Genomic DNA, 27,435 nt, shown 5'->3' on the forward strand with positions numbered 1-27,435 from the left:
TTACAACACTGGGCCCAGCCATGATGCTCCTCAGGCTGTAGGGAGATAGCAGGTGCCAAGAACACTGGAGATCCTGTTAGAGATCCACTCCCAGCCTAGCTCCAGTCCTTTGGACAAAAGCTGGAGTGCCGCTCCCAGATTTAGCTTATTCCAGGACCTCGCAGAAGCCAGCACAGAAAGCCTACCCAGCAAATGGCTCCTCTCAGAGCTCTCTGAAGGTTCGGAGCCTCGCACTAGAATCATCACCAGTAACGTTACTCCCCTCCATGAAAGCAGGTTCCGCCTTTCAAATTGTAACCCATAGGGCTAGCTTGCCTTCATTATTCACTGCCTTGCCTTCATCATATTCTGTTTGCGTTATATTCAGCGGTAATGCAAGGAATCTATAGGTCTGTACCTGAGAGACATTATCTCCAGCAGTTAGCATAAGGCTTGGGGCCCATGAATTTTGGCACAGATAAATGATCTAATGGTCACCCCTGAGTTTTGGGGAACTGAAAATAAAGTGTGCAAGGGGGATTTTGACCATAGTGACACCTGCCAACCACAGAAACATGAGTAAACATCCGGAGATGACTAACCACAGGAGCATTAGACATGGTGGCATCAGCATAACTTATTATAACAGTTGCATCCCAGCCTACGGGCAGTAGGAAAAAGACGTAGCCCCTGGGAGGTGCCAGATTGATGGCCGCTGATGATGAGAGGGAAGGTGATGGTAATGCGGAAGATGATGGCTGACATTTCAGGTTGTTCTACAGGAGATGGTGTGAGTATATGATGTTCAGATGGACATTCTGTAGTATCTCTATCTATCTTACTGAGTTGGGGTGTTTGTGACTGAGATAAATGTATTAATAAACTATTTGCAAATGCAGAAGAGCTCCTGGAGAGAGCGTTGCTGCTGCTGTGCACATAGTGATTTGAATAATACTGGGCCTGATCTTGGGACAAATACCTGCCACCTTCAAAGTGATCACTTGGAATTCTTAAGTAATCAATGTAATTAGTATATAATCTATAGATCAGGCTACAGAATCCTGGCCATGTTCTCTAGGATTTACATGCATTGTTACGGGGGTACGGATGAGCTTAAAGTGGCAGGCACTGGGCCCAGGCTCATGGCAGTTACACCTCCAGCTATGAAACACTTTGTACAGGCAGGACCAATGTGCCAAAAAAGCCACTCTCTCTAAAATAACCCTGTATCCCAGACACTCCCTAGGGGTGGCTGGGAATTGTTTCTCTTCTCAGACGGCCAGCATTGTGCTCCAGCACAATCACGTGTCTGTTCTCCCTGCTGTCCCAGCTTTAGAAAAGAGCATTAATGTCTGAAAAATTATCCTCATCTTGTCTGCTTAGAGACTCAAGAAGGGAGAGTTGGACCCTGTATTTGCCCTGTTGAGTTATTGCTTTGTGACACTGGAACCTGCTTGAGGATCTCAGACACCAGGTGGTCTGAAGTTCTGGGTATGATATAACACTTTGCACTTGGTAAAGCCTACTATCAATTAATTACTAACTAGCTGTATAAAGAATAAAATCTACAGTTCAGACATTCCCTCCCTCTCTGTCGTGCTGCCATGCAACCGGATCCACACCTCCCTGAGGAACGTGGAATAACTGGAGTCACAGGAAAAGTAAACGACTTTGATAATCAAATACAACTTGATACAGGGACTTCCTGTGGACCACGGATGCCAGTGGACAGCGCATTTTAAGGTGCCTGAATTGCAAAGGATCAGCAGCTGACCACAATGAACTGATAGCCAGGTCTCTAGATGTCAAACAGCTCATTGGGAGTTAGTAGCTAGAGTGAGAAATCTCTGGTGACACCTAAACCCAAACCATTGACATCTTCCCACAAGCCCTGATGGTGGCAGTGCTGGCTGCTTGGGCAGCTCCCCAGAAATGCTGTTTGGGTCTTGGGAAATCTCAGAGAATTCTTACCATTACTGTGCATCAGAGAGACAGCTTGCCAGAAATCACCTTCCCACCCCTGCCTAATCACTCCTGAGTCTGCACTCACCTCACCACAAGTATCTCAACCAGGGGCAAACCAAGCATCTGAGCAGCACCCAGATACCACAGCAACTGAAAAGTGTTAGAGAGGCACAGGTGGGTGTTGCCAGGGCTGTCACCCTCTAGCTGAACAGACTGCCGCAGAGCCAGAGAACCCGCTCCAGAGATGATGCTCAGGTCGGGTAGCAGTGACCCCAGCAAGCTGGAACCTCAGCAGGCCACACTGCTGCTCTTTGTAGCCTATTGTCTGTCATCAGCATTGCAGGTGCAAATGGCTCTCCAGCTCCTGTGAGGCTCAGACTGGAACTGATGTGATGTTTCCTGATGGCTGATATACGCGACTATACTATGCACCTCTTAAAGATCAGTCCAAGTGTGGCTGCCTTCCTGACAGCAAAGGACAGCATGTTTCAAGGAAGCCGCCAAGGCAGCGCTTTCCCCTTAAGCAAAAATTAAATCAAATAGCGGCGTAACACCTAAGGTAAAATATTATTCCATTCCACTTTTCAGATTCTCTGACCCAGGCCCTTAACAACATCACAGCTGCTAAACAAAGACAGTTGTTCAAATAATTATGAGCACTGCATAAAGGGGCTAATCTCTTTAGTCTTGAAGTGTCTGTGATTTATAATCTCAGACTTTCATTTTCAATATTTTTATTGAAAGGCTGAAAACACAATTTTGTATTCTGTCTAGGAAACCTGCAGCTGGCTTCCCAGGTCGGCTCACTTTGACAGTGCAGCACTGCCCCCTAGTGGACAGAATCACGTAGCAGCTGCACAGGGAAATCCGGGTACCAGCTAGCAAAGCTATCTCTCTGGCTTTCATATAAGGTGGGAGAACTAAGACCTGTAGGAAAAAGAAAAATGGGGAAAGGGGATTCTGACATTCACAGGCTCCCTGGATCTCTTAGGGAATAGGTGTCACTACTCTGAGTAACAAAAATACACCAATTAAATCCCTCCTGCAAGAGAAGTCAGGAACGTAGGTGAGATGACAGTGTCCCTCACTAACTCTTCCAGCAGTGAACCCCCAAAGCTTGTGCAGTCTGTCTCTCGCAGCTACTGCTCCCATCGTGTACTACCGGTATGCAGAATCACTGCAGACTTTCCTGATGCCTCAGCACAATTCCAGCTGGCAGATAAACCCAGACCTCTCCTCTCTGATAAGACATTGTTGTGAAATTGTTCTCAGCTCTTTAGGTCACTGTGATTCTGTCACATCTAAACACCCCACAGCAAACATCTCAGCAGGCACCTGAAGTCACTCCCTGTCTACAGCGGTGGTGTGTACATGATAAGTGCAGTCCTCTTCTTGAGCGATTTCTTTCCTATGCGCAGAAGCCCTGCCTTGTCCACACTCCGCATTCCCAGCAGGTGCTGCTCCCAAGCACCCCAGATTGGTTGGGCCCTTTAACAGCATGTGGCTGTAGCAATGAGACTATGTGGTGTGATTCTACTTGTCAGCTGTCTCCTGTTCTCCCCCCTGCTCACCAGCAGCTCTCCCTGCATTGTACACTCAAGATCAGCCTGACAAGAGTGCCCAGAAACCTCACAACCATGTGCCTCAAACCACCAGAGTGACAGCAATATCCTGTCTGAGCTCCAGCACAGCCAGCAACCCAACCTGTGCCCAGCAGGGAGCATGTCTCCTCACGGCCTGTGCCTAGGGCCCTGGCTAGCACTTTCCTACTGACTATGCCAGGCTCTTGTTGTAACACAGCATTGCGGGATGGGTGGGGAACGGAGAGGAGGATGAGGCTTTCAGGTCTCAGACTCACACCATTTGATACACAGAACCTGGGGTGAAAACACCCTTCACATGGCAGTGCACTGGAGAATGCAGGCTCTGGGCAGTGTCTGACTCCGTCTGCACGTTGTTTAACAGCAGTAAAAGGAAATGAGAACTACCCCATGGTGATATAACTTACATGGCTTTGCAATAGGTGTGGAGTGCAAATCAGGACAAGCTAGTATGGCCTCAATAAGCCTCTAGTTAGAATGCTGTCTGCAGCTCTGGTCACCTCTTTCTCGGAAGTACAGAGCTGAGGTTGAGATGGCAGGGCATGGGACAGCCAGGTTTGGGCTGGGGTGAGGGGAAAGGAATCAGCTTTGGTCTCTCTCAGCCTTGAGGAAGGGAATTCTAGGGGATCTAATGAGGGTGCAGGAGGAGCATCAGAAAGGAGAGATGCAGAAAGGCTGGAGCAACCTTAGAGTCAGTCCTGGAAAGTACAAGGTCAGTGGGCTGACAAGCAGGAGTTAACAGCAGCGACTGGCTAGGAGTCAGCAATTCCATGGTGGCGTACTCCAGGGCTCTACAAACAGTAGCTATCCACCTGCACGGCCCACGAGAGGGGTAAGGCAACATCCTCACTATGCAGATTGTCATTTATGTTTGAGGCAGCACCTAGACCTACCCATCCGGATGGGTGTGATACAAACACAGAGTAAAGCATGAGCCCTGCCCCACAGAGCTTATAGGCCAAATATACAACAAGCAGGCGAGGGGAGAGCAAAGATTCCGCACACATGCAAAGAGGTCAGGGAGTGACCAGCAAAAGGCTTCTTTTTTTCAACCTTCTTTTACCCTTGGCCTGCTTGCTACATGTTCCGCATTTCACCTCGGATGTCGATTCTCGTCTATCACTAACTTGAGCCTCTTCACAGTTTGAAAAGGGATGGAAACCAGGAGCCCAGAGAGGGGACGTGATTTGCCCCGGTCACTCAGCAAGTGGCTGGTAGAGCTGGGATTAGAATCCCAGCCCCCGGACTCCTCACCCGGAGCTCAGGCACTAGCCCAAGTGGTGTCAGATCTGGTTAGTCTGGTAGAATTCCCTTCCATACCAATGATGTGACATCTCATTACATCCGCTCCATGTGATGCGCTCCTGCGTATGACCACCGTGGCACTATGCTTCATGTGGCACCTTTCCGATTCTCTGCATGTGATTATCTGATATCTGGAACACCCCATCACACATCCAGCCAACCCCTCTGCATGAGACACTCCACACATCCCATCCCTGCTGCATGGCACCCTGCCACAGAGCACCCGGGCTCTGAAAAGATGCAGCAGAAGTTCACAGGCTCAGAGATGGGCAGCAAAAACATTAAGAGCCCTGGAGAGGCTCTCTGGTAAAAACACAATATGGGGGAAAGCTGAGGAATCTGAGAAGATAGTAATAGTCAGCCCCTCTCCCACCCCCGCAGAGACAAGCTGCCTGGGAGTGCTCCACACAGGACGTTCAGGGGACCCTCCTGGCAAGCAGGCCTGAGCTCTTGATGCTACCCACGGAGGGAGCCAGGACTGAATTCAACCTGCAGCTACTCCATTCTGCAGATCATCCTGTAGCCAGACTGCCCCCTTTTCCAGATCCCATCTCCTCGCCCAGCCCCTCTTCTGGTGGGTCAAGAAAAACGTTTCACTCTGCACCCATGGCCCAAGACCCACCAAAACAGACCAAGATGAGTCAAACATGTGGGAATCCTACATGGAAACCCACAGGCACAACCCCCACCCTCAGCATTTCAGACAGCGCCCCAGCCTGGGGTAAGTGAATGCATTAATGCAGCGGCACTCGCAGCCCCAGGCAGTGGAAAGCACAGAGAAGAGGATGGGCAGAGGGCTCTTCTATCGCTGTATGTGGGAACAGATACGCCGGCAGGGTTTGGGTTCTGTCTGGGAACAAGTCACAGGAGGAGGTAACAGTGACTGGTCCTGGACTGAGAGCCTGGGACCCTGAGGCACTCTTTATCCTAAGAATGGATACAGCATAGGCATTACCAGGGCAAGCTTCCCCACCAATGTGGCACTCCCTGAGATCCCTGTCCTAGAGGGATCTCCTTGGGGGTGAGAAGAGAGTTCACTCTTTATGAAACAATCCGCCCTTGGCCTCACTGCTGAGGCTACCAAGTGGTGGTGCTAGACTTATGGACACGTCTCCCACTAGGAACTGGACTGAGATCCACCAAACTCATTTCACGTCGGGTCCACTGAACAGCCACCCATGGGAAGTACATGCAGTCGCTATTCCTCTCCTGGATTCAACCCAGCAATGCTCCATATAACCAACTCCCTGAGCTATCCAGTCATCCAGGTGGCCCACGCTGGAACCAGGCACCTACCGGTGAAAGGTTCTGTGCTTTGCTCCCAAGCCGTGAGTTATCTAGCCTCTTCCTTTCCAGGCCCCAGAAAGTTTTGGTAAGTTGGACTTTGCAACTTTTGCCTGTACCAAGGCACTTACCCCTTCCATGGGCCCTATCAACAGGTCGTAGAGCGCACGTAGCGGGGGTTTGGAGAAGGTGCTCTGCCTCCTAGGAAGAGAGGATGTTCCATCCTTAGCAGGGCACATGGTGCTGCTGAACAGACTGGTCATGCTCTGACAGCTCCTGCGGACAGAAGGAAAGCAAGAGGTTAACTGGAAAGGCATGGAGATCTGAAGTGGATTGCCCTGGCATCACCCTAGCTTCCCCTAAGCCAGTCCCTGTGCCTGCCCAGGAAAGGCTGGTATTCCAGGAGCAGCTTTCCTCCCTGGTTTGATTCTCCCATTCAGTCGCACACCACACAGAACAATGAGAGAAACCGCAGGGTGAACCAGCTGCAGACAACAGCTTACATTTCTATGGAGTTTCTCTACAGAATCAAATGTCCCAAAGTGCTGTTCAAAGCACTTAATTACATACTTGTGTGCAGCGATTGTGTGCAGGCGAACGTGAGACCCATTAAGACTCGCCTGCAGCCGCAGGAAGATTTACATTGGCGCTAGGCACCAATTAATCTGAGATGGCATCAAAAGGCAAACACGACAAAGGGAGCACTGGGCAGACACCTGTGCTTGCTGCCCTTAGTCGGCAAGGCCCCATAGAGATGAAAGCCTCCCGGAGGGGACACAGCTCCCTCCCCTTGGTCTGGGAGCCAGCAAGCTGCTGCCTGGGAGCTACAGCCTCAGTTAGACACAGCTGCGTCCTTCAGCCGTGAGAGGGACCCTGAGAAAGCCCAACATCCCCCTAAGCCAAGTGAACAGCGCTGGGCCCAGGGTAAGTCCTGTGCACCCATGGCCAAAAGCGTCACACAGCATTTCTCCATCGGGCCCAGTCAGAGTACTGGAATCTGACCTGAAACAGCCGCAGGGGAGGGAGGGAGGGAGGGAGGGACGGACACACATACACACACACACACCAGACCAAAGGGAATCAGGTGCTCTGGGACCCAGCCCTAGTGCCGGCAGGAGGGAGCAGACGCCGGACATGGGCATCCCGGGGATCAGTGAGTGGCCCCTCTCACACCTGTTACCCAAGCACTTTTCAGGGGGGAGTTCAGTGCTCAGCCTCCCAGCCCCAGCCCTCAGACTCCAGCCTGCCTCACTGCAGCTTTCTCCTGGAGTGAGTGCAGGACAAAAACTCGGTGGACTCCTCAATCCATGGCCCTGCAGGTTCGTCTCCTGGCTGGTGTTCCATCTTTACCACCTCATTTCGTTGCTGGGAGACACTCTGCTCCCTCGTTCCTACTCCCTGGGGGCAGCACAAACTGCTGCTTCTCCCAACCATCGCCTGGACATTTAGAGCTGCTCCCTCTGCACTAGCCGGCACTGCGGTTCGTGACTGAGGTCCAGACGTGAGCAATGCCCAAATACCAGCACCCAAAGCTGTACCCCCACAATGCCCCTGTGCCACTGCACCAAACCCTTCTCCCTAGACCTGGCCCAAGAGGGGCTGCTGAGTTGGATTCCTGCCAGCCCCTTCTGCACGCAGCAAAGAGGTCAGTGGCCTCTAGCTCTGTTCTGAGTCAGCTTTCTCTGAGCATGCAGTGACCTCCAGCAGGCTGCAGCCTGACACGCTCCTCCATGCCACTCAGACTTACAACCCAGGGCCATCCTCTGCTTCTCCCCAGCCTGCCGGGCTCTTTCCTGCACAACATGTACTAGTATTGAAAGTGAGACCCACCCCACTGTCCAACAGCTCCTGCAGTTATCCAGGCCCTAGCCATCTCCTGCCTGGACTCTCTTCCAGCCCCCCCAGAACTCAGCACATCACTCCCCCACTGAGCCCTCCACAGCCTTCCCTTTGTACCCTGAATCCAGTTCAAGATCCTTGTCTTTGTGACTCCTCCACCTCCACCTGGAGGGCATCTCTCATCTCCCCGGGGCCTCTTCGCTCCAGCTGCACTGTTCCCGCAGTGCCTCCTCAGCTCCCATCGCTGTGGACAGAACAGCCTCCCAGACCAGCGTGCCAGGCCCCATCCACATCCCCGTCTTGGGTGAGGTTCCCCGCCCTCCGCTGCCATCTCCTCCCCAGGATCAGCAGAAGGAAGGAAGTGGATGCCAGGGCTCCTGATGGCCAGTGGCTGGCCTGGGTGCAATCGCTGGACTATGAGTCTTTAGGGGGATATGAGCTCCCTCTGGGCCTTTACAGCACCCAACAGAGAACAAGAGGGAGGTTTTGAACTATTGGGCTCTGGCCAGGCCCGCCGGAGTCTCAGGAAGGTGTTTAAGCCGAGTGTGTGGCTCTCCCTTCCAGGCAGAGCCCAGAGACACGTCTGCCTGCAGCTGGCCAGCAGCACCCACCTAGTCCTCGGTCACTGGGAGCCGAGCCGAGCACGAACCATCCCCTTGCTGGAGTCCGGAGTGACCCCACCCGACGCGGCGAGTTACAACCCCAGCGAGACGCTCATGTTCCCTCTCCTGCTGGCGTTTCCACGCTGCTCCATGCTGAGATCCTGGGGATGGACTCAACCTCCCCCGCACACGGGGCACGGCCCCTCCGCCGAACACCCCCTCCCCCCACGTGTTGCACGGGCACACGGCCCCTCCACCAAACACCCCTCCTGCACTTTAGGGACACACACTATTCCTGCCAAACAAGCCTCCCCCCACCATGCCTGCAGGACACAGGGCAGCTCTGTTGAATCCCAGTCCCCACAGCCGCCCCCTGGGCAGGCAGCACCTCTGCCCAACAAGCCCCATAAACACCCTGTACAGGCACCCGGCGACTCCATCAAACACACCCCGCATGCACCCCATGGCCATGTGGGACCTCCGTCCAAACCCACACTCCCTGGCCCCCTGCCAGCCCCCTGTGCTACGTGGGCAGAGAGCACAGCTTCACACTGTTACTGTCAGTACATGCTTTTCACAGTCATGAAACAATTGTTCTGAGGTGCTGTGCAGTCACCACTCAGCTCACCTCCACCCCTCTGACTGCTCTGGGACCCTGCCTCTCAGCCCTCTCACCCAGCCTGCCAGGCCTTTGGTGGTCTCTGGGCTTCGATAAGAAATCTGCATCAACTTATTAGGCTAAAAGTCAAACTATGCCACACACTTGGGCTGCAACGTCTTTATTCAAGCCCCTTGTGGAACAAAGAAGCTGAAGAGAGTTTGCCACCCTCTCTTCCCAGGGCTGCATGTTTCTATTCCTTGTGCTGAACGTCCCCATTTCTCTGTGCAGGTCACACCCACACTGCTATCAACAGATGACAGAGACAAAAGCCAGAAGTGTGAAGTACTCAGAAACCCAGGAAATCAAAGCCAAATAAGTTCCTAATGGACAGGCCAATCAATCCAGTGAAATACATTAACAAAGCCTCCGTTATTAGCATAGATTTTTCTCAGTAGATTATATACCCTGCCAAGGGTGAAACATGCATCCCTGCTGTGTCTTTACGCTTACACACTAGGCTAGTATGCTGGTGAAGCCACAGAATCAACACATAACACTCCTTCTGCCCCTGAGAAACACCCTCCCCCATCTCATTGACTCTGACTAACCAGAGGTGGATTACTGCACAGGCCCATGGGGCCGTGCCCAGGGGCCGCAGGAAAAATCTCCCCTGCTGTGGCCCCAGTGCTCTTGCTCCCCGCCGTGGCCCCGGCAGCAGCACAGAGCTCCTCCGGTCTTAGGGTCACAGTGGAGGGGGGGCAAGGAGTGGGCGTGGGGGGTGGCCATGGGGGAAGGGGCAGAATGGGGCAGGGCTGTGGGTGGAATGGGGGCGAGGCTGCAGGCGGAAGGGATGAGTTGGGGCCACAGTTCTGGCACTGGGGGCCCCCCAACTGCTCTGGCCCAGGACCCCAGGAGACCGTACTCCACTGCTGTGACTAACACCTCTCCCTCCCTAGCCCCCTGACTGCTGAGATCACAGCCCATGTCCTGGGGCAAGCTGCACTCCATTCCCGGAAGGAAGGAAGCCGCTCAGCATTAACTGCACTTTACATTCAGGGCCTAAAGGGGAGACGTTTCAAATGGCAATTAGGAGCCCTAATTTAGCACCCTAAGGCTCTCTGAGCCATTGAAAATTCCCCCTACATTTTCACAAAGATGAGAGGTCTGCTTGTGCCTGGAACGGCGCATGTATGCTCAGGCATCAGGACTGTGCCTGCAAGACGCTTGACTGTGCGCACAATTCCCCATTTTGCCTGCAAGACGCTTGAGTGTGCACACAATTCCCCATTTACATGTGCAATTGCAACCACATACACAAATACAGATGCAAAACTGTACACAGAATTGGGTCCTCAACATTCCACAGAAAGATGATCTAATTCATCCTCGCAGCCCCTGAACGAGGGAGGGAGAGATTATTCCCATCTCTGAAAGCCTGAGCCATCTGATGGGAGCTAACAGGAGCTATGCATCTCAGCACATCTGATAATCTGACGGAAGTGATTTGTGCAAGGCTGCACAATAAGTCTGTGGCAGAGCTAGGACTGGCTCAAGCCCCTGTGCTCGCCCCAGTGGACCAGGTTGCGCCGTGGCTCTATTGTGCTGGCTGAGAGAGCTGATCTCAATTCATGGAGTTTAACTGTTCTCATGCTTTGCAAAGTGCAGATTTTAAAATCAGTTCAGGAAATCCAAGTGATATTTCCCCAGCTCCACCCAGGCCCCATCACTCCACTCCTTCACCTCCAAGCTCCACAGGACTGGATGTCCAATTGCTTCTTTGGGGTGGACGGGTGTAGAGGGCTATTCACAGGAGTAATGTCCCGGCAATTGCAGAAAGCAGCTATGTGCCAGCAGGTGGCACTATTATCCTCTCTCTCTCACCATTAAATAATTATAACAGACATTTATTACAGGCGGCTTGATTACTCTAATCGGCAAAGTCTCCATCCTGAAAGGGTTTTGCAGCCAGGCAGCCTTGGATTTATCAGCTTACCACTCAGATTTTTTTTATTAGTCCAAATCCAAAGCAGTAACATAAATTGTTCACTTTCCAAACCCTTGGAGCGGGAGGAGAACAAATCCGCACAAGGGGAGGAAGGACAAAGCTCCTTTGTGCGTGACATGCGAGACCTGGCACCTGCCAACTTCCCCCTCTCTCGTGTGCACACACTTCCCCATCCCAGCAGCTCTCGGTGTCAGTGAGAAGGCCTGGCCATGGGTCCCATTTACAGGGTCCTGGGGCCGGTTTCCTGCCCATGCGCTTGCTGCTGCCTACCAGCAGGTCTGAGCCGCAGTGTCCCTGGGCTGGCTGTGTGCAGTGTGTTCTCCCCTAATGCCTGGGACAAAACCTCAACGCTGCCCAGACTCTGCAGTGTTGCTGAGCTCACCCTTTGCATGAGGGAGCCCCTGCCCAGAAAGGGGAGAGAACAGCGTAAACCAGGGTGTGGAGGTGACTGCATATCAGTGTCACTCTGCTCCCACCCTCAAAGACGCCCAAGAGTGACCCTGCAAGCTCCCTAGAGAAAAGGGGAGAGATCACGTGCTGCACCTCCCACTGATCTGGTCTAAGGCAGGCCCAATAGGGACTGCAGTGTGACCCTGGGTGGGGGAGAGGGTCACACAGGGAACACCAGAGACAAGGCTGCCGATCCCACCTCCAGGGCCTGGCACCACTCAGACAGGACTCTGGGGGCAGCAGCCAAGCTGTAGAGCTGGGTGGGAACTGATGGGAGGGAAGCTGGGAATGGGCGACAGGGGATGGATCACTTGATGATTCCCTGTTCTGTTCATTCCCTCTAGGGCACCTGGCACTGGCCACTGTTAGAAGACAGGATACTGGGCTAGATGGACCTTTGGTCTGACCCAGTACGGCTGTTCTTATGTTCAGTGTAATGTTCTGTCCTTGGAAAGGTTTCTCAGGTCCAGGATGGAACTTGGGAGCAGAAGATGTGGCTGATGTCTCAGCTAGCTTAGTGCCTGCTGCTGGGTATCCTCAGGTTTTACAGCTTCCTGTTAAAAGGCGTATAGTCCCCCTCACTTCTGTACAACACCCTGCCCTTTGCTTCTGCATCTCACAGGCACATACGCAACCAGCAGGAGGCGCTAACATACCAATGCTGCCTGGGTAGACTAGCAATCATGCCCTGGGGAACTAGACGGTGGCTTTCATTCTTGCTCGCTATTTGATTCAGTCAGTTGATTTTAGTCTGAGAGCCTAAAATGAGAATGGACAGTGTTCCACAGTGTTCTCTGAGAGGCCAGACATCCCTTGTTCATTCTGGGCATCAGCGGAGTGGGAACACCGTCCATTCCCATTTTCTCTCCTTCCAGCCTAATTCTTTGTCACGTAGAACTTAACCTGACTCCTTGCTCAAACTGGGGTGTGAGGAGCAAGCTCTCCCCATTGTCCCAGGCTGTGTGTGTCACGTGGCACCAGCTGCACAGTCCACAACACACAGTACAGTAGTACTGAATACAGAAAAGCATCACTGGTCTGCAAAGCTCCCTCTGCCCTCCCCGCTGTGCACAACCCTTCGTTTAATTCTCTGTCAGGAGCTGACCTGAGAGAAGAGGCCTAGCCATGCCAGTACAGGGCAGTCAAACCCCAGCATTGGCTCACTTCGCTTCCAAGCCTGGGCCAGGAATCAAATGGCTGTGGCAAGATTATGGCGGTCACTAAAACTCCCCTGGATTTCCCTAATTTCCAGGAAAAGTGATTCACATAGCAGGTGGGGTCTCACACAGGCCACAGAAGGGTAGTTTGCTATTCTACTGGATCTCAATATATTTAATGAGATCAGCAAGGAGATACAGATCATTTCCAGTGCTTAAGGTGGAAACGCAGCCTCCTACTTCAAATCTCTCACTAGGAGGAAGTTAGGTCAGCGCCTGGAGTCATAGAATCATAGAATATCAGGGTTGGAAGGAACCTCAGGAGGTCATCTAGTCAAGCCGGGCCTTAAAAACCTCTAAGGAAGGAGATTCCACCACCTCCCTAGGTAACCCGTTCCAGTGCTTCACCACCCTCCTCGTGAAATAGTGTTTCCTAATAGCCAACCTAGACCTCCCCCACTGCAACTTGAGACCATTGCTCGTTGTTCTGTCATCTGCCACCACTGAGAACAGTCTAGATCCATCCATTCAGTGCATGGGATTCTTCTGTCCTAAGTGCAGGACTCTGCACTTGTCCTTGTTGAACCTCAGATTTCTTTTGGCCCAATCCTCCATTTGTCTAGGCCTCTGTATCCTATCCCTACCCTCCAGCGTATCTACTACTCCTCCCAGTTTAGTGTCATCTGCAAACTTGCTGAGGGTGCAGTCCACGCCATCCTCCAGATTATTAATGAAGCTGTTGAACAAAACCGGCCCCTGGACTGACCCCTGGGGCACTCCGCTTGATACCAACTGCCAACTAGACATCAAGCCATTGGTCACTACCCATTGAGCCCGATGATCTAGCCAGCTTTCTATCCACCTTATAGTCCATTCATCCAGCCCATACTTCTTTAACTTGCTGGCAAGAATACTCTGGGAGACCATATCAAAAGCTTTGCTAAAGTCAAGGAGTATCACGTCCACTGCTTTCCCCTCATCCACAGAGCCAGTTATCTCGTCATAGAAGGCAGTCCCCATGCCTCTCCCAGCATCTGCAAACTGACTTATTGCATGTGCGACTCCCAGGAGACTCACTTCACACACCTGAAGATGCACTTGGCTTCCACATGACAGAAAAAACATTCAGGTACCACATGACTGACTTGCAGTGAGCCCGGATATAGAATTGATGCGCATTGCCCTCCTGCAATCAGAGGGCATAGCTAGTGTGGAAAACAGGCAAGCCCCCCAGCAGTCCCCAGGGAACGCCTTCTTGATCCCCAACTGGTGCCCTAGTCATCATTGTTGGGGAAGTTTGAATGGGAGCAAATGGAAATTCTGAGAGGGAAATGGACTGATGTTGGTGCCAGCATTTCAGCCCCAGGTTCACACTCGGAGGAGCCTCTGTCCTAGCTCACGTGCTCCAGCAGTCACATTAAACACTGCAAGACGGCCTGACTCCTTTCCAGCTGCAAAGGTGTCGATGTATCCTGAACTCAGACTCAGTTTAATCAGCGCAGAGATGGGACTGGCTGAGACCTGAGCTAGTTCCAAAGACACAGAAAATGAACAAAGATTGGGTGGCCAGTGCACCATGCTATAATTTCCCCAGCTAATTAATGACGTAGTTAAAATTAATGGGAAGCAAACATTTCCAGGAGAAACTACAGTCGGCAAACAAACAGAGAGCTCTTCACTCCATGCCTCAGGGACGAAGACACGATCTCTATCTGCAAATTCTCCGTTAGTCCAGAACAGGGCACATGGGAGGGGATGGGGACAAAGGGCAGGGTGAGGTTATCAGAGTGCCTGCCACTGCTCCTTGGGACAGAGCCACACCTTAACCTTACTTACAATTCCCTTCTTGCTCACTCCACGATCCTGAAAATCTCTGATCTCCTCCCAGAAACATGGTCCACAATGGCCCCCAAACCTAACTGCTCAGATGACAACAAAGCCCTGGCCAGCACTGTATTTCTGGGTGAGCGAGGCAGTCACACGCCCCACTCACTGCCCCTTCTCCTTACCTGGCTGTGCAGAGCTCTTGGGTTTCATGGGGATATGGGCATGTCACTGCCATAGCCCCTCGAGGACCTAGCAGGGCTTTCCCTCCTTTAACTTCTAGGATTTGAGTTTCTAGCAGCTATGCCAGACACCCCCCTAAGCCGGATCTAGGATGGAAAGCAAGCCCCACATACAATGGCCGCCTGCTCACTGACAGGCCACCAAGTGCCCTGCCCTTGTGCTCCACGCTGGGCCAGCACCTCGCTGGGCATCCCTTCCCCACACACTCCAGGCTCACTGACAGACCACCAAGCACCCCGCCCTTGTGCTCCATGCTGGGCCAGCACCTCCCCACACACTCCAGGCTGTGCTGGCGTCTCCCCAAGCACTGGTTCCAATTCACAATTTCAGGACAAAACACCCGGCACCAAAGAAAACTCACTGAGCGGAACCAGCCATGGAAGCAGACTTATCCAGCCTGACCTTCGTCAAGGCGCAGTGCAAGATCCTCCTCTCAGAGCAAGCCTTTCCCAGTCTAACTAAATTAACAGGGGAGGGAAAGGAAGGGTAGAAAGACAAAAAGCCAATGTGTATCCCAGGGAGGGGAGAAGAACAGATTCCTCATGCGCACCAGGGACCTGCCATGCAGACCTAATGCATTGGGAAGCCCCAGGGACTGCAGTGACAGCTGCCTGGTGAAAAGACAGACACACATGCACACTCATAGGCTGTGGAGTGCATGTAGCATTGACAAACTCCTCTGCCACCCTTTTTAAGAGGCCTTATAGCAGAGCATCAGGGAGGTTACTGGCAGGGGCAGCACATCACAGAACATGGTTCCCACTCTGAACAGCTCTGTTCTCAGCTGCACCCCTGGGGAGCGAGTTCACATTTGTTCCATGACAGGAGGCAGAATCCTACACACCAAAGAGAAGCCCCTCAAGAAACGAAGCATCTCCCTGCTGTGCTGGCTGCACCCCTCGGCTGGTGACAGGGGCGTCCTGCTGGGTGCAGGGTCCAGCTCTCACCTGTTGAAGAGGTTATTCCTGCTGACCATTCGCAGGAAGCCGGTTGGATCAGTTACTGAGTTCAGCTTATTGTTCATCTCCTCAAACTGCTGGTCCATGATGTCCCCAGCTTCACTCTCTGTCTCGCTGCTGGCGCAGGCGCTGAGGAGGAAACAGCAGAGAAAGGTCAGTAAGGCAGAGCACAGCATCAGCTTCATTGTAAACACTTGAGGGGGTGAGAGGAGAACCTGGGCCGAGGACAGGAACTCCCCAGCCGAAGGTCTGTTCTGTTCTCCCATGGCGACCCAGTGACAGGAGGAGAATACCCCACTCCTCTGCCCCGGGGGCACTGCTCAGGGTTCTGGCTGCATGACTCCTACTGAGGGGAATCCTGGCACCAAAATCCCACAGCTTGTAACAGGCACTAGGGGTTGAAGCCACAGCCTGAAACAGGAGCCTCTGCGAAACCCTGACTCACATCCTTGGGAGTCTTGCTGAGGCCCTCAGACTTTGCTCTTATCTAGCACTTCTCGTAGGCAGATCTCAAAGCACGTCATAAAGCAGATCAGTATCATTAGCCCTGCTTTACAGATGGGGAAACTGAGGCAAAGAGCGGGGAAGGGACTTGTTCCAGGTCACCCAGCAGAACCTGGAATAGAACCAACGTCTTCGGAGTCCCAATCCTCTATCCACTAGGACACATTTGCCTCATAGAAACTACAGGCAGTGCCAGTGGGACTTCAGCCTAATACTGACAGCTTGTCCACCAAGTCCACCCTGCGTGCAGAGGAATTCAGCCAGGACAGTTGGGGCAACTCCTCCCATGGCCTCTGCCTCATGTTTGGGAGGTCAAAGGTACATGCTCCGATGGAGGATTACACACAAGTTACCCTCCCCCCACTCTCTTTCCTTCCTCCCCTCATTCTGTAACCTCTCATGCTCCTCCCCCTCCTGGAGGATTGCCAATAGCAAGCAGAGTGTGACACACCTATGAGCCCATCCATTCCCCTGGCCCTCAATCAATAACTAACAACCCGCTACCCTGGGCCAGTGACAAGCTGCAACGTGGCACACGTGGCCACACAGGCACACATGAAGACCTGCCGAGCATCACACAGCTCTGCCTGCCTGCTGGTGTCAAAATTGGGCCCATCATCACTTCCTCCGGCTTTTTATTCAAAAAGACCTTTGGGTGGAAAATATGGGCACAGATGGAGGCCGATGCTGGCTGACTGGAAGACGAGAAGAGGAAGGAGTGAACTTCACCATCACGGCTGCCACCCTCCACCTCCTGACCAGACCCACATGACACTGCCACCTCCACTGGCTAGTCAGATGGGAGACTGTCTCTCTCTCCCCCAGCCCCCATGAGTCCTTTTCCTTCCCCATCTTATTTCTTCTTTTTCCTATCCCTCTCCTTTTTCCTTCTGTCTAATACGAGTCTGGCTTAGCTGGCCAAGACTGTATATTTTGCAACACTGTTGTATGCCTGTGGCTAGAAAGAGGTGGATAAAAGCAATGCCCTAAACAGCCCTATCCTGGTACAAGTTTGCCAGGTCTCGGAGTGGCTTGTAAACCATGTGGTGGGCCTGTGTTTGTCCAAACAATGAGGTTGCAAATGAAAGTCAACACCAGAGACAGAAACTGCATTTTCTCTTTTCCTTCCTTTCTCTTCTCTTTTGTGTGTGTTTGTATTGTTTTGTTTTCTCAGGAAACAGGATTGGACTTGAACAACAGCAGCAATGATGGCAGCTCCAACCCATCTTAACTAACTTCTTCTCTTTTCTGATAAAAGAACAGTTCTTACCATCTTTGATACCACCTAAATGACTATCCAACAAGGGGGCTTTTCCTTTTAAAAACTCGCTCCAGCTAAAGGGATGCTGGTAAAATGAAAGCCTGACTTAATACTTTACATTTCAAATGTCTGAACTCTTTTTTCTGTCTTTCTTGTGTCTTTAATAAAAGTTTAGAAGAACTTTTACTGGTGTTTGCACCATGGTACCAAGCAGACTGAGGTCTCTGGATACCTCAAACCTTGTTTAGAACTGTTTAATGTTGGACAGTGACTGGGGCCATGTTAACACCTTTGGCCCATATGTTCTATCTAAATTCATTCAACACTGCATGCTGGGTAAAGCGTCGAGGAAACAAGAACCACACACACAGTCCCCTGCAGTAGAGTGCACTGTGCCGAGAGGCAGGAGGGCTGAGTAGTAGCCCAGCTTCTCCAGAGTGTACTGTATTTCTGTGTATTTCACCAGCCTTGTTATTAACCACGGCCTCAAAACTGATCTCCGGAGAAGGCAACTATCACTCACCTAGTTCACAGAGAGGTCACTAAAAGAAGAACAGGAGTACTTGTGGCACCTTAGAGACTAACAAATTTATTAGAGCATAAGCTTTCGTGGACTACAGCCCACTTCTTCGGATGAGGTCACTGCGGCTGCACAAGGACACTTAGTAGAGTTGGCAACAGAGCCCAAATCTCGCTTGACCACACTGCCTTTCAGACTGAATGTGCCAAATTCTTTATACTGGATAAACAACAGGGGCAGCAGTAATGTTCCTTACATCTGGCATTTCTTAACTTTCAAGTGTTTGACTTTGCGACCTAAATAATACTCCTTTAATATGTATTTTGGTACGTACTTTCTCAGGGTGTGTTGTGTTGGGGGGTGGGGAGGAGGGAATGGTTGAGGGGGGTTTAAGAAAAAAGGTAAAAACAAGTTATACTATGTGAAATTGTAACACCCCCCTGCACGTATTATATAATTTGCATAGATGTCACACACAGAACTGCCCAAATCTTGGTACTATGCACACACACTCCAGAGTGGGCCTAGTCACTTGGAACACACATTGTCAGGTCACTGACGGTGGCAAACTGGATGCTGTTTGAATGCATCTGCCAGCTGGGGCTCTCCCCGGAAATGAAACTGGCCATGAAAGAAGCCAGGAGGGAGGCTTTGCTAACCCATTTCACACTCATGGTACTTTGCACAGCTCTGCAAGAAGGACCATTCTGGTCTCTCTGCAAAGCATTATGGCAGTCCCTACCCTCTGCCACATATGTGCATTTGTGTGGGCACATGTGTTGTTTGTGCAAGGCATACAAACACCCACATGGAAGGTAATTTAATGGTGCACACACGTGCCTATCTGTGCAAATGTGTGCACATGTCTGCCTGTGCATGGGAATACATGTCTAATCTTGCTTTTCTTCCCCTGCCCCAATTCTTTCTCTCTGTAAAGGTTACATATTAGTGGCTTTAAGGACTAACTACAAACCAAGGAGCAAAGGCACATTGTGAAATCTGCCTGCAGTCGCAGACTCAGTGTGCCCTGCCGGACCCAGTCACAACTGAGCAACACTATTAACAGCATCCACATGCCCCAGCAGTTAAACGGGAATTGGCTACAGAATGCCAGCAGGAATTTTGCTATGGTGTTTGTACACTGGGCTGGCAGCAGAGAATGCATACGAAGTCTTAGAGAAGCTACATGCTCAAGAACTGACTGCTCTGAGGAGGCCAGTTATTCATCTATCCGCAGAGCAGCTGGAAGTGGCTCAGAAGGGCTGATATTAGGAAAATATTTATTGTGGCCAATAAACATGTGGAGCCAGGGCTGTAAGTCTCTGTACACTTCTGCATCTCACTCCTGCTGCACTTTCTGAGTCTTCCCCACCAATTAGACTCCTTCATCAAGGAGCTACATGTCCCTGAAGTACTCACACTTCAAACACTGTTTTTGCAAAAACAAGCCGCCTTATTCCAGAAGTAAGTGGTGTGTTTGCAGTCTATTCTCAGCTGCAGAAATAGGTGGCACTGGAGGCTCCCTAATTACTCTCCGTAAAGGTTTACTTTTAAGCAAAAGGGTGTCACACGTGCTCTCCATCCCAGCTTGCGAAACAGCGCCTGTGCTGTTTCCAGTTTACCATTTCACTTCTGTACATTGCAACGGTGAAATGATTCCTGGATGTTTGTAGTTTTGGAACACTGTTTTGGGCTCCACACGATGGAAGATGCTGCACAAGCACAGGAGAGTCTTATATTATCAGGTTGATATTGCAATGACTGATTTGACTGTGTGGTCAGATGTGTTCCAAAGAATGAGAAGTGGGAGTCCTGAACCAGAGGGCTCTCTCAGCCTGTGGACTTGGAAAGACTGGAGGGTGTGAGCATGGCACAACAGCATCTCAGCAGCTTCATCCCACTCCTTAAATGCAGCCACAGCTCCTGTTGGAAGACCATCCGCCCTTCCACACATCACTATAGTGGTCACCATGCCGCCTTTTGTCACTGAAAGTCACTTCATAAAACAACAAAGGGAAATTAATCTCACACCATGGATAGAAAAGGTTTTAGGGCAAATTTTCAAAATAAAGAGCACACAAATCTGGTTAACACATAACAGGATTTACAATGTGTGAGTGCAGGCACTGGCAGCTGGCGTCTCTCAGCATCTCTGCACTAGACGGAGGATGCCTTCCAGGTCAATGTTCTTTCCACCAATGAAATTCTATTCTAAGTCCAGACCAAAGCCAAAGAAACCCTTGAAGACTAGGATGACCAAATGTCCCGATTTTATAGGGACAGTCCTGATATTCGGGGCTTTGTCTTATATAGGCTCCTATTACCCTCCACCCCCAGTGCCCATGTTTCACACTTGCTGTCTGGTTACCCTACTGAAGAATGAAAAAGAGCTGACTAAATAGCAGCACACAACTGATGAAGCTGGTTTCCCAACAGCCTCCTCTTCCTTGGGTTTTATTTCCGAGCTGCAGATAGAGGTGTTCACATCCCACAGTCCCCCAGCAGTTCTCAGTACGACTCCCAGAAAGGGGGGCAGAGCTCCTGGGAGAAGATAGAAACCTGAATTCATTTGCCCTGCACAGCAGGCCCTGTGCATCCTTAGGAATAATCTGTCCAAACAGGAACACAAACAAATTTCGAAGTCCTTTCAACTGGATTTTTTGCTGTGAGGATCTTATTGAACGCAGAAATGATCCTCTAACGCCACAGGATTAAGGCACTTTATTTACAGAAATGCAGCTCCTTGATTAACACACCATGACAGCGTTTGAAAAATTATAAACACCAACAAAAGGATGCTTGGGAATCCCCTCCCAGCACAGGCAACCAGGCACTGCGCTCTGCCTTTAAACAGAATAAAATAAACATGGCCAGGGCATGAACTGTGGAGTCAAAATCAAATAGCAGTCTTTGGGTTTGTGTTAAACCCTGTGCTGTGTTTCACATTTAACCCTCTCTGCTCTTTGCTGGCAGGAAGAGAGTAACTCCCAGAGAGCAGGAACAGGGGCTCCGGGAGAGCAGCTGCTCTCATCTCTTTTGGGGGCCTGGCACTCTCAGGTCTGGTGACAACAAGCAGTGGAGAGCCCCACAGGGAACACGCTGGGAAGGATCTTCAGTGCGGTGTATGAAGTTCCACATAAAGCCACCAAGTGAACAGAATCTGTCCATGTAATTCCCTGCAGTGTCGAGGGGGGGGGGGGGGGAGGGGGGGGGGAGGAAGCTCCCCCCTGCAAATCACACTAAGCCAGCTCTGAGACCTCAGGGCCAGACCAGGAGCTTCAGCCCCAGGCATTTGTACCTTGCTGCCCTCTCAATCCTGTAAGCCATTTAGTGACAAAGCTGCACGCCACACTAGGAACATACCGCGAGCTCACGCCTCCCTCTATGCCCCCAAATCCTGATAACTTTGTTTCTAAAGGACACTCCTTCCCAGTGACTGCAATGCGGTGCCCAGCAGCTGCCAAAGGCACTTCCTTCTGCCTCTACCTCCTAGGCACAAACGTTTTCCTTTTCAGTCATCATCAGATGCCCACCATCAGATGTCATGACCTGAGCCAGAGAGGATTATTTCCTCAGGGTCATGGCTTAGGTAAACCACTTGGCATGGTAGGCTGTGGCCCTGGGAGAGTGCTGAATGACAGCCTGGGTGCAGGAACGGCATAGCAGATAGAGAAGCCCCTCTCTGCCCTCCAATGCGCACAGACCCCCTGGGCTCTGAATTTAGGATGGTTTCTTTAAGCCCAACCTACTAAGAGAAAAATAGCAAGAAAAACAGAAAGAAGCATAAACTCTGGCAAGTCAAGCGTAAAAGTATAATAAGGGAGGCCAAGAAAGAATTAGAAAAGCAACTAACTAAGGACACAAAAACTAACAGCCAAAAAAAATTTTTAAGTGGGGTCCCAAAGGGGTCCATCTTGGGACCAGGACTATCCATTTATGACTTGGATAATGGAGTGGAGAGTCTGTTTATAAAACTTGAGGGTAACATCAAGCTGGGAGAGGATGCAAGCACTTTGGAACATAGGATTAGAATTCAAAACAACCTTGACAAATTGGAGAATTGGTCTGAATTCAGCAAGATGAAATTCAATAAATGGGGAACAACTGGCTAGATGGTGGTACTGTTGAAAAGGATCTGGGGTTATATTGGATCACCAACCGAATACGAGTCAACAATGTGATGCAGCTGTGAAAAAGGCTAATACCATTCTGGGGTGTATTAACGGGACTGTCATACATAAGTCATGGGAGCTAACTGTCCGCTCTACTCGGCACTGGTGAGGCCTCAGCTGGAGTCCTGTGTCCAATTCGGAGTGCCACACTTTAGGAAAGACATGGACAAATTGAAGAGTGTCCAGAGGAGAGCAACTAAAATGATAAAAGATTAAGAAAACCTGACCTATGAGGAAAGGTTTAAAAAATTGGGCATGTTTAGTGTTGAGAAGAGAAGACGGGGGACCTGAGAACACTCTTCAAATATGTTAGAGGCTGTTATAAAGAGGATGGTGATCAATTTTTCTCCACATGCACTGAAGGCAGCACAAGTAGTAATGGGCTTTCTCTGCAGCAAATGAGATTTAGGTTAGATGTTAGGAAAAACTTTCTAACTATAAGGGTAGTTAAGCTCTGAAATAGGCTTCCAAGGGAGGCTGTGAAATCTCCATCATTTTTAAAAACAAGTTGGACAAACACCTGTCTGGGGTGGTCTAGCTTTATTTGGTCCTGCCACAGAACAGGGAGCTGGACTTCATGATTTCTTAAAGTCACATCCAGACCTACATTTCTATGATTCTACTCAAGACAGCTAAGTCCAAAGCAGACTACGAAGAGTCACAAAGGAATCTCACAAAACTGGATTGACTGGGCAACAAAATGGTGGATAAAATTCAATACTGACAAACGCAAAGTAATCCACATTTGAATAAAGAATCCCAACTATACATACAATATTATGGGGTCTAAATTAGCTGTTACCACTCAAGAAGGAAACCTTGGAGTCATCATGGATAGTTCTTTGAAAACATCTGCTCAATGAGCAGTGGAGTCAAAAAAGCTAATGGAGTGTTAGGAAATATTAGGAAAGGGAAAAATAATAAAACAAAAATATCCTAATGCTGCTATATGCATCCATGGTATGCCCACACCTTGAATACTGTGTGCAGTTCCCATTGCCCCATATATATATATATATATATATATATATATATATATATATATATATATATATATATATATTGCTCCAATATATTAAAATTGGAAAAGGTGCAGAGAAGGGCAACAAAAACTATTTGGCGTATGGGACAGCTTCTATACAAGGAGCGATTAAAAAGACTGGGATTGTTCAGTTTAGAAAAGAGATGACTAAGAGGAGATAAGATAGAGGTCTATAAAATCACGAACATGTGAAGAGAGTGAATAGGGAAGTGTTATTTAACACTTCTGTGGCACAGGATCAGAAAGGGTACACAACTAGCAGGCTAATTGACCCATATTCAATCTTTAGAGACATGTAAGTAGATAATATTTGTGGTTTTGTATGTTTAACATATATATTGTTAGATGTTAACAATGTAACCAAACAGTTCCTGTCTATCCCTGTATTCTGTTAATTCAGAGATCAAAAGGAGATATTAACATTTAAATGAACTGTGAATGTAGTAATATCACTGTCTTTCCATGTAGCTAATTACCGGTGATGTTTAGGAAATGGGAGGTTTCTTCAAAGACACTATTGTTCATTTGAGGACTGCATGCAGTCAAGAGGATGCCCGAATAATGTATAAAGGGCTTTTGGGGCCTGATCCCTTCATCTCAAATATATGTATGTATAATGATCCTTTAACCAATAATCTCTCTCTTTTCTATTTTTAATAAATTTTAGTTTAGTTAGTAAGAATTGGTTATAAGCATGTTTTTGGGTAAGATCTAAAATATTCATTGACCTGGGGAGGTAGTGTGTCCTTTGGGATTGGTAGAACTTTTAGATGATGAACAAGATTTTCAATAATTCTCATCATATTTGACTTGGTTGTCAGGGTGGGCGCCCAAAGGCTGGGTTGCTTTAAGGGAGCTGTGTTTTTGGCTTCTGGGTAACCAATAAGGTACTATACAAGCTGTTTTGTTGGTAGCTTGGTGGATCTAAATATTAAAATAACCACCGGTTTTGGGGATTGTCTGCCCCATTTTTTACACTTTTAGATACTGACTTTAATAGGAATCACACAGCCCAATCTCCAAGCACAGCTTGGACAATGTAACCCTAAGGGTCTGTCTGCAACCAACAGCAGCAAAAGAACGCCAGGATATATGGTCTATAAAATCTCCACAGCTCCGAAACCCTCCACACCACAGTGGATGAGGACGAGCTGATGCCTTTATTTCTTGTAAGGTGCTGGTTGGGTTGGCATTAGTCTAGTGATTATTTATTATTATTTGGATAGCGGGGATACCGTGGTTCAAGCTCGTCTGGGCTGTAGTGGGAAGGATGCCACCTCCACTCTTACATCTGCTCCCCTAGAGCTATCTGAGCTCAGATGTACTCTCATCACTTCTGCCAGGAGCCATTTTTTTTAAAAATTGCTCACATGCTGTTTGTTTCTGACAGCTGCAGCCTTCAGTGCAATGAATAACCTAATTGCGCAGCTGTGAAGAGCTCTGGATTCCCTTCAGGGAGCCATCCCTGGGTTCCTGGAAGGTCACAGCCCCTCAGCAGAATGAATTCCACTTTTATTCAAATGAGGGATAATTAAGAATTCAATAATTGTGGATTTGGGAATGTCTGGGACAGAGTCAATTGCTAGCTATAGTTTTCCTATTACTCTTCCCAATGTCAGTGTCTGTCGCTTATGTACCTACAGTTCTAGCTACTTAAAAGTAGGGTGACCAGACAGCAAGTTTAAAAAATTGGGACAGGGGTCGGGGGTAATAGGAGCCTATATAAGAAAAAGCCCCCAAAATCGGGACTGTCCCTATAAAATCGGGACATCTGGTCACCCTACTTACACCACTTTAGTTTAAAGCACTGAACTTTCATAATCCCACAACACCCCAGTGAGGTAGGTGGGTGAATATTAACCTCATTTTAGAGACAGGGAAGCTCAGAAAGAGAAAGGGGAAGTGACTGGCCCAAGGCCACACGGTGAGTTCAGTGGAAGAGACAGGATCAGAACTCAGGACTTCCCTGAATCCCAGTCCTGTGTTCCCTCCTCCAGATCATACTGGCTTCCACCATCAGCCAACTACAGGGCAAGCATGTGAACATGTGTCTGTGCACACAACACCACATGTTGCATTCACAGCCAGTATCCCAGGAAAGCATACATGATATGTACCCACAAGACACACCTGGATTTCTGCCTCATGTAGACTTGCTTCTCCTAAATGTGAACGCTCAAATCTCAATATCTGGGATCCTCCAAAAGAATTTTCCAGGCTTCTACTTTTATTTCATACAAAACATTTCACAGCTGGGAATTTCTGTAACCAGGTTTATACTCATTTTTCTTTTCTTTATAATTGTCCAGCAATATCCCAGAGCCAAACGTCTACCATTTTCTTGTATTTTGTTCCTTTACTTCTAACCCAGTCACGTTCTGGTCATGAATGAATTTACAGGTAATGGCTGCATAAGTAGCAAGGATGAGATTCCTGGTGCTGCCTCTGCACCCTCCAGGCACCCAAACTGAGCCTCAGTCCCCACATGGATCACACTGACATCACCCTTCCCCCTCCCCCAGAAAACTGGGCAGCAAAACAGAGAGTGGCAAATCTCAGTTTTCTCTTAGATACATGCAGTCCATCTCCAGCTAACTGATCCTGCCGCATGCTCGCTATTGTTCTCTTTACAGCCTTTGAAGCCAGTTAACCTTCTTCACCATGGGGGAGGCTACCCTCTTTGATCTGTTTCTCTTCCCAATCACCTCCCCCTATCTCTCACACCCTGGCCAGGTAAATGTGGCTCCAGAGTTGTTTGCGTTGTGCCTGTCTGCTCCTCTTTAAAAAATTGACGTGGGCTGTGAACGGCTGTATTTTTGTGCTACCGAGTCTCAGAGATTGGGCTGCAACCATCACACTCTTCAGACAGGAACACATTCCAGAGCTTGCACAGCATGTTTAGCTTTCACAGGATTACGGTAATAATTTTCATGCTAACAAAAATGGCTGGAAAGTCTCAAGGAGGTGGAGGAACCCATAAGGGATTTCTCTAGCAGAAGGACAGGGTTTTACTTGGCAGATTTCCCCTGGAAGGCAGATAGAAAGTGACTTGTTTTCACAAGGGTCCTGATATGGCAGCTATCCTGCTCAATAAGAGAAAGTTTCTTTTCTGTTTGGTAGTGCTCTGGACAGGCCCCTTCCTCATAATGCCGGTGACAAATATTTCTCTCACGCTGGACTTGATGCCAGTTATTACAGTCACGCCAGAAGACTTTGCAAATGCAGAGAGCTGTTGAGAAAAGAATTTCATTCACAAACTGCTCATAAATTTCCAGGCAGCTTCCAAGAATCTTCTGAGCAGCCCATGAATATAAAGAGCCTGAAAGTTCCTGGGTTGTAATTTGTCTCTCTGTGTATGAGTGTTCTTGGCTGAAGTACCTGAGCTGAAGTCATTATGGGCCCAAATCGCTGTCTGTCAGGCTGGATTTCTGCAGCCCTGTAGGTTGTTTCTTGCCAGTTTTCGAAGTGTTATTACTCTCCTATCTCAGGTATTTCCAACCACTGACAAGAGCCCAGCTGCTTCTCAAGGCTTCAGACACTTGAATGTAGACACATTTTTTATGTTCAGTTTTTCTCCTGGAGAGGACTGTTTCTTATGTTTGAACCATCATCTGAGACAGCAAGGGAAACATCCAAAGGTCTCTGGAAGTTCAACCCAGTGGTCCCCACCTTTGCAAATCATCAGCCACCACTCAAACTCTTGTCTAGAGAACAGTAGGGGAAATACACTTAGCTGATAGTTTAGTGGAATATCATGACATCCTCTTGTACACCAACACTGGCGGATCCCATCAACACTGTCCCCAACCCTGGGAGGTCACTCTGGTTCACAGAAGGCTGCAGCTGATGGAGCAATGGGGAAGAAGGCTGAAGCACCAGTGGTGCAGAACTCACTGCATGTCTGTTCATTTACCACAGAGAGCATTTCTGTCTCTCGCTACTATGGTAGGGACAGTGGCAAGGAAGCTGTTCTCTCTTTCTCTGGCAGAGTGTGCAACAAAGTCAGACCCAGTGGAACCATATGCCTGTTCTGTGCAGGCAGGAGAACTCCACAGTCCTCTTGCTGAGAGCAACATCCTAGCAAGTTGGCTAAGAAGACAGATTGGATTTGGGCTCTCTGGA

General features: G+C 49.5%; 1 protein-coding gene across 4 annotated transcripts in view; it reads right to left on the bottom strand.

The window, feature by feature from the left end:
• TTC28 (tetratricopeptide repeat domain 28) overlaps nt 1-27,435 on the bottom strand; it is a 430,868-nt gene that overhangs the window by 32,538 nt on the left and 370,895 nt on the right. For all 4 annotated transcript variants that reach the window (XM_054006401.1, XM_054006400.1, XM_054006402.1 and 1 more), the window contains 2 exons: nt 15,803-15,943; nt 6,266-6,410 (listed from right to left, as the gene is read on the bottom strand). In XM_054006401.1, coding sequence (XP_053862376.1) covers nt 6,266-6,410; nt 15,803-15,943 — 286 coding nt within the window. The remainder of the gene's footprint in view (nt 1-6,265; nt 6,411-15,802; nt 15,944-27,435) is intronic.

The sequence above is a fragment of the Malaclemys terrapin genome, chromosome 16, assembly GCF_027887155.1.
Source record: "Malaclemys terrapin pileata isolate rMalTer1 chromosome 16, rMalTer1.hap1, whole genome shotgun sequence".
In the NCBI taxonomy this organism is placed as follows: domain Eukaryota; kingdom Metazoa; phylum Chordata; order Testudines; family Emydidae; genus Malaclemys; species Malaclemys terrapin.